Source organism: Rana temporaria, chromosome 10, assembly GCF_905171775.1.
Source record: "Rana temporaria chromosome 10, aRanTem1.1, whole genome shotgun sequence".
NCBI classification, from domain to species: Eukaryota; Metazoa; Chordata; class Amphibia; order Anura; family Ranidae; genus Rana; species Rana temporaria.
The window spans coordinates 56,018,162-56,030,114 of record NC_053498.1 but is presented as its reverse complement, the minus strand read 5'-3'; the positions used below and the strand labels follow the sequence as shown (position 1 = coordinate 56,030,114).

At 39.0% G+C, this 11,953-nt stretch overlaps 1 protein-coding gene across 1 annotated transcript in view; it reads right to left on the bottom strand.

Moving 5' to 3' along the window:
* Window positions 1–3,181: 3,181 nt before the first annotated feature.
* Window positions 3,182–11,953, bottom strand: part of SLC17A7 (solute carrier family 17 member 7) — a 211,417-nt gene continuing 202,645 nt past the window's right edge. Inside the window, exons 11-12 of the mRNA XM_040327637.1 lie at window positions 5,900–6,027; window positions 3,182–4,987 (exon numbers count right to left, since the gene is read on the bottom strand). Of these exons, the coding sequence (XP_040183571.1) occupies window positions 4,643–4,987; window positions 5,900–6,027 (473 nt within the window). The 3' untranslated portion in view covers window positions 3,182–4,642. The remainder of the gene's footprint in view (window positions 4,988–5,899; window positions 6,028–11,953) is intronic.

Below are 11,953 nucleotides of genomic sequence, written 5' to 3'. Positions count from 1 at the left end.
ATATGCAAAACGTCACTTCCTCCCATAGCTTTTAAAGGGACTTTTTTTTTACATTTTCACATTTAATTTATTTTATTTTTTTATTGCATTTTGGTGTAAATATGAGATCTGAGGTCTTTTTGACCCCAGATCTCACATTTAAGAGACCCTGTCATGCTTTTTTTTTCTATTACAAGGGATGATTACATTCCTTGTAATAGGAATACAAGTGACAGAATTGTTTTTAAAGAACATTGTAAACATTTAAAATATAAAAGGTAAAATAAATAAGAAAAAATAAATAAAACATTTTAAACATGCCCGTCCCGTGGGCAGAAGCGAACGCATACGTGAATAGCGCCTGCATATGAAAACGGTGTTCAAACCACACATGTAAGGTATCGTCACGATCGTTAGAGTGAGAGCAATAATTATAGCCCTCCTCTGTAACTCTGCAACCTGTAGAATTTTTTACATGTTGCATATGGTGATTTTTAAGGGTAAAAGTTTGTCGCCATTCCACGAGCGAGTGCAACTTTAAAGCATGACATGTTGGGTATCAATTTACTCAATGTAACATCATATTTGACTATATAGAAAAAAATTGGGCTAACTTTACTGTTGTCTTATCTTTTAATTAATAAAAATTCAATTTTTTTCAAAAAGTGCATTGGTAAGACTGTTGCGCAAATACGGTGTGTCAAAAAGTATTGAAACGACTGCCATTTTATTCTCTAGGGTGTTTTTTTTATATATATATATATATATATATATATATATATATATATATATATATATATATATTATTTAAAATGCGACAGCACTGAAAGCTGAAAATTGGCCTGGGCAGGAAGGAGGTAAAGTGCCTTGTATTGAAGTGGTCAAATAATTATAGTGCCATCATCGACATACAGAATTAGAAGAGACAATGTAATTTAAATGGTGTGTGTTTAGTATCACTTTGAAGTAGACATTTGGGGTTTTCAAAAAAAAATAAAACATTCATACTTGCCTCTTTGCTGCAGCAAAGCATACCAACTTTACGTTTTGGGCCCCATTGAGCTGGCCAGCAGAAAGAGTAGGGTAGGCTTCTAGTGACTGCTGAACTGACAGTGTGTTATATTTCCACCTCTGTTAGGGTTACACAGAATAGAATGCAGAAGGGGTTGTGTTTTATAACTATCGTTGTGATTGCAGTGATTCTTGTCCTTGTTTATTCATTGAAGTATGTCTCTCAAATTGTTTAATATTTGCTCTTTTCCTCTGTTGTTTATCTGGTTGTAATTTACTTATCGCTATTGTCTATCAATCGACTTCAGTACAACCAGCCTGCTAGATTTTTTTTGCACGATCACTGCCGGTGGCTGTAACTACTAGCAGTGATCATTGTATTATGATGGCAGGGAAACCTCCCGCTGTCATAATACAATAGCAGCAGGAGTGACTTCCTCCATTCCCCCATTAGTGTTGATGGGTGAATCAAGCAATTATTTTTTTATTATTTCAACTCATGGTGGAAGGAAAGAAAATTGTATAATCTATGGTTTGCTCAAATCATAGGGGTAGATATCTAGGCATCGGCAATAAATATCCCTCACCCAACAGGTTTGTCAGGGAGTATGTTGCTATTCACAAAGTCATGGGCACATCAACAAGGGTATCCAACATGTCAAGAAGCTCCTTTGGGGGTAAGTACTACATATTTTAATGTAAACCTCCCCAAATGGGAAAAAGAAATAAAAATAGACAAATGTTTTACTCAATCCATACACAAAATTAGAAAAAACAAAGAAAAAAAATCTGGCTATAGATTCACTTTACATAGAACTGTTTGTCTCTACTTATGAACCTATTTTTGGTAATGCAGTCATTGCTTTAGTCAAAGTCTGTCACCTTATGGCAATGTGAGGAGGAAAGGTTCTCTTTAAGTATCCATTGTGCCTTACTGGGAATGTTCAAATTGTGCTTGATGCACTGGGTGTTATTCTACAACTATCTACAAGCAGCTGTATAGATTAACATAATTGTTACCTACTTTATTTACCTTCCTTGTCACAATCAGCCAATCAATTGCTCTGCCAAACACACATCTTGCCCTCTAACAGCGCCATGTGACACATGCATCCCATATGCGTTCAAATGCTTTTGTAACTTGCTGTGCTTCTTCGTAAGCCTCATACACACAATCGGACTTCCATCGGACAAATTTGTGGATTTTTGTCCGAAGGGCGTTGGCCGTGAACTTGTTCTGTATACAGACGGCAGAACTTTTTCAGGCAACGTACACAAAACTAAGTTGTTTTTCAGCTACCCTTTGGGCAACTTGTGCTAATGTTGTCTGATGGTTAGCATTGGTTCGGAGCATGCGTGTTTGTACTTTGGATTTTAGTCCGACGGATTTGTGTACACACGATCGGATAATCCGACGGAACACATTTGTTGTCAGACAATTTGAGAGCATGGCTATCCAACATTTGTTGTCGGAAATTCCAACAACAATTGTCCGATGGAGCATACAAACGGTCGGATATCCGACAAAACACGTCCAACGGACGATTGTTGTTGGAATAGCCGATCGTGAGTCCCTGAAGTTGCCAATATCATTATGTGACTGATGAATCTAAACCTGTGCTTGTAAAAAAAAAAAAAAGAACAGACCAGATCATTTACTGGTCCATCTCTTTGAACCTACTGGAGATATTCCCACAAATAAGATACAGTATATATATAAAAAATGGTTGCAGATATGACTTATTAAATACTGAACCTGCTTATGCTTATATTTAAATGTATCCAATTTGTGGCATTTCTAGCAGCTGTAATTTTTCCTGGACTGCATTAATATTTTACTGGTTGATTTTACACTTTGCTCTATAATAAGCCTCATTGTGTTGTAGTTTTTTGGGTATATATATAGTATACAGTGCCTATACTGGGCTACTAAAGCCCCATACACACGATCGGAATTTCTGATGGACTTTTTCCATTGGAAATTCCGACCGCATGTATGCCCCATCAGACTTTTTTCCGAGGAATTGCATTGGAGTTTAGATAGAGAACATGTTCTCTTTTACTCCAATGGAATTCCGATGTGAGTTTGGCCGGGCAAAAGCCCGATCCTGTGTACGGGGCATTAGAGTACATTTTTTCAATTTGCTTTATTATGCTGGTCAAATTAAAGATAAGAAACAGAATCATCACATTGTGAACTGGAATATATTTTATTATGTACAGTTACTGCACATATTAAAGTAATTAATTTTAACTTCAATACCATTACCCCTCCCAGAGAACTTATCCATCTTCAGCCCCAGTTTTCCCTCTGATGTAGGTTTCATGTATACAGTGTACTGGGTTTGGCTGACAACGACAAAAATGAAGCCAACAGCAAGGCCCCCCTAATGTCCAGACAGATCCTTAAAGTGATTTGTGTTATCAACAGCTTTAATGCTGATGTAAATGCTGTGTCTGGAAACGGGGGGCCTTACAGGGTATTACAGGTTGACAGCTGTCTTCTTTGGATAAGGTCAGAAAAGTCCAAAAAGGGCTTTGGCATGAAAATCCAAAATGCTTGCTATGTATTAATAAAGAAATTACTTTTGCAGAGGGCACAATTTACTCTTAGTTTACTGCAATGTGCTATGAGGCCACATACAGGACTTTAAAGTAATGCACTTATTCTCTGGACATGGGGATGCTAACTTGGGTGGAAAGTGAGAAAAAAAAAACCTAGCAAGACAGTTATGGATGTCTTTAATGTTTGTCATTATGTCGGTCCAAGGGATGATGTTGCATGCCATGGATTGACCCACTACTGCAAGCACACAACAGTACACAAAAAGGTGCCTTGTCAATTACACCAATCACAAAAATAAGCCCCAAGACTGGAAAATGACAACATCCACCATGTTAGCAAATGTATTTCACTGATCATTCAATGAATGTGATATTTACCCTGGCTTATAAGAACTCAGGGAGACTGAAGACATACAAACAATGGGCCTGCCATGGGCACTGTACATAACCCCATGTCTCCCAACAAGGAGACATGTTACTATAGATATATATTGAATTCATATATTATTATATATACTTATATTTATATAATATTTCTTTAATTAAACCTCTTTAGAAAATAAATAGAAGAGACAAAGCGATGTTAGAAATATTTGGGCAGCCTTGCTTGGAGAGGTGTGTGCCCATGGAAGTGTCCATGGTTTCATTACTGGTTCATTAACGAGGATGAATAAAGAACATATCACAAGAAAGTATACATTTGCAACTTAGTGTTCACTATCAATGATAAAACACACTCATCCGTTATTGCTTACACACTTATAAAAGTGATGAACATTTTCAAGACACAAGCCTTGTGACAACCTACACAAGCAACAAGCAAATTACTGATACCAGAAAGAGAATGGGCCCTTGGACATCACAGAAAAAGTTGCAATTTTGAAGAAGGGGGCACTATAGGCACTGCCTTCAATCCTTTATGGTATACTGTATATTGATGTATTAAAACAATAAAAAGGAAGCTACGTGATCATGTGAAGTGGGGAGACTTGGCAACACCAGTCACCTTTTGTTAGATTCTCGCTTATCCTCAGTTGAAGTTGAGACATTGCTGTCATTTTATTTAGGCATTTGTATATTTTTATTTTCAAGACAAGTCCCTTTCTGCAGCTGTCCCATATAAATAGGGGTCCTTGCCCTGTTCCTGGATGAACTCCTCCTTTTTCTCCCATTCTGCTGGCCAGCCTCCATTGGAGAAATTAGTGGTCTGGGTGGCTCCATAACTACCATAGCCAACACCATAGCCTTGAGGCTGATCTTCACTTTCCTCAGCAAGCTCATCTTCATTGATGAAACCACATTTCTCATCAGTGGTTTCCTCTGGCTCAGCCCATGGCTGCTTTTCTCCTGAAGCAAAGAGGCCGTAGAAAATTACACCGCCATAGTGAACAAGGGATGCAATCAGGAAGACATATTGCCACTCTTCTCTAGTCTGCATTGGATGTGAAAAAAAAAAGAATGGTTAATCATTTCTATAAAGGTTTCCTCTTTCAGTTATACACATAAAACAGCAAACATCTGGTCTTCAGTGTGTGTGACATGAAGCACAATATGCACAGTGCAGTGATCCAGGTTATGTAACATACAGCACAGTGTACAGAGCAAAGCAGTCAAAAGTGTGAATTTGTACAGAGTGCAGTGGTCCAGAATATGTAATGTACAGTGCATTGTAGTGAGTGCAGTGGTCAGGATTGTGCAATGTACAATATGTTGCACAAAGTGCTACAGTCCAGAATATGTGATGTACAGTACATTGTACAGAGTCCAGTAGTCTTGAGTATGTGACATATAGCACATCAAAGAATGTGAACACACCCTCTGCCCCTGAGTCGACATTGCAAATGCCTCTGGTATATTAGTGGTGAGTTCAGAATTCCATGTTACATTGATGGCCATTGCAGACTACCTCTGTTCATATTCATGGCTAGTCTAAATACCCCCATTTAATTGGTGGTCAGTGCAAATTTTTCATGTTAGTGTTTAAACGTTTTTTTTTTTTTTGTTGTTGTTGTTTTTTTTACTATTAGTGACTAACGCAAATTTACCCCTTACCTAGGAAGTCATTATACATGCCCTCCAACCTTCTATACATACAACTTAAAACCTAGTAAGTGAGAGCGAGCTTCTTTTCCACCCTCTCTCTTAATTACTGGGTTATTGCAGAGTGATAGTAGAACCTGTGGCTTTGGCTGCTTGGTATGTTGCATTGACAGGCACAGTTAACAGTTTTCTGTCAAAAAAGCTGGATGCTACCATGTTCCAAGGACACAATATATGGTTTTCTCAGGGTCATAAAGTGGTATCAAAGTACTTAGCTATGCAGTTAGTAGTGACATCACCATACCTTGTGTTTTGTCATGGCTCCTACAATGAGGGGGCAGACCATGCCTGACAGAGTGCCAACGCCATTGGAAATACCCATGAGAATACTGGCATAGCGAGGTGCGATGTCCAAATGGTTCACATTAAATCCTAAATGATACAATAAATAAACATATTAAATATTTTATAATACAATATGGTTTATCTCACATTGCAGGTATTGTTTAATCAATAAATGAAGAAATTAAAGTTAGTTAATTAAATCTGTATTTCAGCCTTCACAGCAGTCTGCAGTCCTGCTATTGAAAATCTGATATCTAGAATCTGCCCTTGCATGTATGCTAACATCCTATTGACTCAAATGGGACATACAGTACTCTTATTGCAGGAGCAATGTTCAAGTTTATTTTGCCCAGACATTTTCCAGATTTGAAAGAGAAAGTGAGAAAAAGAGGCTATGGAGGACTTTAGTGGTACCGTACAACAACTGGAATAGACAGTCGAAAATAAAATATTTGATTTATTTTATTACATTATGTTATTTTAATACTGTTATATTCTTTGTTTGACTAATGTATGTTCTCTTTATCTCGTAGTTATTTGATTATTGCCTTAGTTATAACCCTTGTGAATATGTACAATAAAGCTCCTGAAGAAGCAGTAAATGTGATCTGTCAAACAGATGTTAATGTTTTAGTCGCCACACTTCGGTGTGACCACACAACTAAAGCCTTTTTGATTATTATTGCCGATTTATTACTTTATTGTTAAATGTATATGTAGCGCCTGTGTACTTTATTGTACTGGTGCTAGTTAAATTTAAAGGTAGATCAGAGTGTAGTTAGACTCTGATCCAGATTGTTAAGTGCAAAACAGGGTCTCTGTCTCAGCTTGGCTGTGCTGTAGGCTTATTCTGTTGTACTGGGGTGTTCTTCCAGCCCCGGTGCTGCAGGTGGCAGCAGTGGAGTCAAGGTTTGGGTGCTCTTTCCCAGCAGCCAATCAGGAGGGTTTTACCTCGCTGTGCATGCTGGGAGGGGTATTTATGAGGCAGACGCCATTAGTTCTGGATCTTCGTCCAGTGTGGCACCCACCTTTATGGTGGCCACATCAAGGCGCCCCACATTATGGCCTACCTGGCCAGGGCGTGCGTGCCACGCGGTGTTCCTGGTTCCGGGGCCATGCTGACCCGGAGCATCTGAACAGCGACGGGGACCCAGTGAGTGACTGGGTTCCCACCTTTGAGGATCCCAAGCTGTATTGCTGTTCGGTGGGGAGTCAGTCTGAGGAGCGCCATTGAGAGGCTGGTGGTCCAAAAGGGCTTGGACAAACCTCTAGGGATCGAGGTAGACGGACACTGAAGGATTGATCACCTGTCAGTCGGTACCTGGGTGACAAGTTGAAGGAGATCCAGACGTAACTCATCTAAGGAGAGATATCTCCAAGAATTTAATCCAGAAAGGGCCTGTGGCAGAGGTATCTTTCTGAGGCTCACGAGGGGGTCTGTGGCAGAGACTTCTCCTCAAGTTCAAGTTCACCAAGGAGGGTCTGTGGCAGAGACTTTATCCTACAATTGTCCGAGTGATACTCTGGCTGCCAGGTCAGTGAGAGGGGCCTGTGTGGGTACGCTAAGCCCACTCCGGCAGAAGTGGTGCAGAGAAGTGTTACGTTTGGGAGCAGGATTGTTTTCCCTATCATCACGCCTGAATCTGCTACTCTTTTTTCTTCTTCAACTTTACTTTCCTCACCACAAGTTTACTGTTTTTACCCAGCTGGGTAATAAAGAGCACAGCAAAGAGCACCTGGGCGTGGACATTCCTTTACTCCTACTATATGCAATACGCATCACTCACCCCTAGGAATTCGGAGGAGCCATGAGGTAATGTGCTACCCAAAAATCCAGCAGCTCCTCCGGGGGTAATGCTATATATATATATATATGTATATATATATATTTTTTGTAATAAAAATCATCAAATATTTTATTCATGACTGTCTATTCCAGTTGTTGTACGGTACCACTAAAGTCCACCACAGCCTCCTTTTCTCACTTTCTCTTTCATATTGTTAGGACAAAGGTACCATAAGTAAACATGTATTATTGTTGTTGCACTTCTCTCTATTTTCCAGATTTGTTGATACTTACTATTATGCATTCTTTAATCTACCTATTCAATATTTCCACTGGCTTTCAAACAACTCCAAACCGATCCACATCTATGCTGTACTAGTTGGTAAAGTGTTCCCTTACTCAAATGTATATCCTTTCCCCCTAAATGTATCTTAGGTAGATTGCATCTAAAGTGTTAATTTGTGTCTTACATGGTCAATTAATTGCAAAATGCTACTGACATTTATACTGTAATGCCCTGTATACGCGATCGGTTCATCCGATGAAAACGGTCTGATGGATTTTTTCATCAGATACCTGATGAAGCTGACTTTCATCAGTCTTGCCTACACACCATCAGTTAAAAAAATGATCGTTTCAGAACGCAGTGACGTAAAACACAACGACATGCTGAGAAAAATTAAGTTCAATGCTTCCGTGCATGCGTCGACTTGATTCTGAGCATGCGTTGATTTTTAACCAATGGATTTCCCCACAGACGATCGTTTTTTCTACCGGTTTTTTAACCATCAGATCATTTTAAAACAGGTTCTAAGTTTTTTCACCGATAGGAAAAAAAACAATGGGGCCCACACACGATCGGTTCGTCTGATGAAAACGGTCCATCAGACGAACCGATCGTGTGTACGTGGCATAAGTGTTTTGTTGCATAGAATTTGCACATTGATGCTTGGATACAATTGCAGGTAAAGTTGCCTTATCGTCTCTTATTTAACGTATTTTTTTCTGATCCTCAATCAGATGCCTACAAGACTTTAACTGATTTGAATAGACTCAGTTTATAGAGTCAATAAATATCTGCAAACTTAAAAAAATAACAAAAAGGGGAACTTTGTGTAGACAAGTGCCGGGCCTCTCTAGGCCTAATAGTGACCTCCAGAGTTAGGGATAGCTGAGATCCTTCTGTGTAGAGTGGGTTACGAGGCATGGTAGGTGCAAAGCAAGGTAGATTAATGGTCACCAGACACTTCTTGAATGCAAAGAGATTTATTTTCTCTTAAACAGAAATGTGGGAAAGAGGGTTAGGGCCAGGACACAGTTTAGTAGTTGCAATGTTAATTAGCAGACTCCAAGAATTCTATAGGTAGGCAGACATACATGGAAAGGTACACAGCAAGACAACACATCTGCATGTGTAGACATGCTGTCTCCTATGGCAAAAATCATGAACAATTTCTAACAAAGGTTGTAATGAACTCTTTCACTTCCTTCACAATCTCCTTGTTTAGATCTTCACTCAATTGAGCTCCCAGTCTATCACTTAGACCCCGCTGATCCACTGCCACTGGATCTCCTGAGGTCTTCCAATCTTCTACTGAGTATCGTCCTCAAGCATCACCCCTGCATCCTTTCTGAATCCCTAGCTTGGCACTCATAGATACTCCTCAAGCATCACCCCACTGGTCTGCTCGGTCCCTGTCTTGGCACACAAGACTGTTCTGCAAGTGTCACCTCTGCTAGCCTGGTCACTGGCTTTACAGATAGCCTGGCAACCAGATGTCCCCAGGATAGGCCTCAGGCTCTGGCCTAGCAGCCCGCTGTCCAGGTGGCACAGAACCCCGGTCACCTGACCTCACCCAAATAAATAGGCTCTCCCAGAAGGCCAAGGAACCCAAGAAAATGCCTGTCCATTGGCTGAGACACACCATTTATTCCTAATATGTCCTTGTAGTGCCCTTGTCTTATCTAATGCCACCAGATACCGGCCATAGTGACAGAAGAGAGAAGTGCAGCACTCCAGAATTCGGGTGAAATCAAATGACCTCATATCAATCGGCCAAGGCAACTATCACTTGGCAGGTAAATTTGTTAGCAACCCTGCCTAAACATCAGGGTGCTACATCTGGTACATGTCGGGTGGCATGGCTCAACAATGGCAGAGTAGAACATGTTTCCCTTTTCGCTCTTCCTACTCTGGCTCTCTTAGGCACATCCAGGGTTCCTCCATAGGTGTGCACATGGGGCGTGCTGATGTGCTTGGGCACACCCTAATCAACCTATGTCGCCAGTGGCATATCATAAAGAATGCAAGTGTGTGTGGGGCACAGTGCACTTCACACATGTAGTATGTGACGGGAGGGCCCGTGGAACCATCAATCCCTTGGAGAGGTTGGGAAACCCTTGTTTTATCTCCCCATGAATAGACATGTCCACTGCCAAAAAATTCGTTTTTTTCGTTTATGTTATTTTCGTTTTTTTCATTTTTTCGGAAATTCGGGAAAATCAAAAAAAAAAATGTTTTTGTTTCATTCGTTTTTTTTTTTTTTTTTGGAAATTTGGGAAAATCGAAAAAATTTTTTTTCCGTTTTATTAGTTTTTTTGCTTTTTTCGTAAATTCGGGAAATTCGAAAATTCGGAATTCGGAAATTCGGAATTCCGAATTTTCGGATTTCCGAAAAGCAAAAAACGAATAAAACGAAAATTCGGAAAATTTCGGAAATGAAAAAATTCGGAAGTACGAAAAATTTTTAATTCGAAATTTCTAAGATTCGAAAATAAAAAAAAATAAAATTCCACAATTTCGGAAACCACAATTTCGAAAATTCAAAAATTCGGATTTTTTTTATTTTCGAATTTTAATATTTTTTTTCAAAAATCGAAATTTCGAAAATGAAAAATTCCAAAAATCAAAATTTCGAAAATGAAAAATTTGAAATTTCGAAAATTCGAAAATGAAAAATTTCGAAAATTCGAAAATGAAAAATTCGAAATTAAAAAATTCAAAAATTCTCAATTTCGAAAATTAGAAAATTCGGAATTTCGAAAATTGGAAATTTCGAAAATTCGAAAAAACATTGAAAAATTAGAAATTTCTAAAGCTGAAAGATTCGAAAATAAAAAATGAAAAATTGGAAATTTCGAAAATTCGGAATTGAAAATTCGGAAATGTAAAAATTCGGAAATACGAAATTGAAAAATTTGAAAATTCGAAAAATTTGAAATTGGAAAATTCGAAATTGAAAAATTCGAAAAAAAAAACGAAAATTCGAAAATTGAAAAATTCGAAATTTGAAAATGAAAAATTCGAAAATTCGAAATTTTAAAAATCGAAAATGAAAAATTCTAAAATTAAAAAAAATGAAAAATTCGAAATTTCTAAAATTGAAAAAATCGAAAACCCTAACCCTATCTGTCACCCTAACCCTACCCTAACCCTATCTGTTACCCTAACCCTTACCCTAACCCTATCTGTAACCCTAACCCTATCTGTTACCCTAACCCTATCTGTTACCCTAACCCTAACCCTAACCCTATCTGTTACCCTAACCCTAACCCTAAGCCTTACACTACCTGATCGATATAACATCATACTTGATGTTTTAAAACACGTTATTCCAAACAATTTATGAATGTTAGGTGATTTATGCCCTTTATGGATTAAAAACGGACTCTGCGACAACTACGGAATTTTCCATGGGAGTTTTGCCATGGATCCCCCTCCGGCATGCCACAGTCCAGGTGTTAGTCCCCTTGAAACAACTTTCCCATCATTATTGTGGCCGGAAAGATTCCCTGTGGGTTTTAAAATTTGCCTGCCCATTGAAGTCTATGGCGGTTCGCCCAGTTCGCGCATTCGCGAGCATATGCGCGAGTTCGCAATTGCCGTTCGCGAACGCAACATTTTAGGTTTGCGACATCACTAATTGGGTTTGCCACTGTCCAATCACCTGTGGTGACTACATAACCCATTAACTAATTAATGCTCTGTGTCCCATGATGTATTCCCAAGAAAAGGATTTTACAGGTAAGCTGTATTAACGATCCTATTTTTTCATTAAAAAAATACATCAAAACATACATTTCCCACTTTCTATTAAATGTCTGGGAGGCAGATGTTCTCGTGCCACTATGAATGGACCAGCAGCTTCTGTGTCCACAGGCAAAGGTGGATGTGGCCCAACCTCAGGCAGGGCATATTTCTCTCAGTTTAGTGATGTTGCCAGTGCT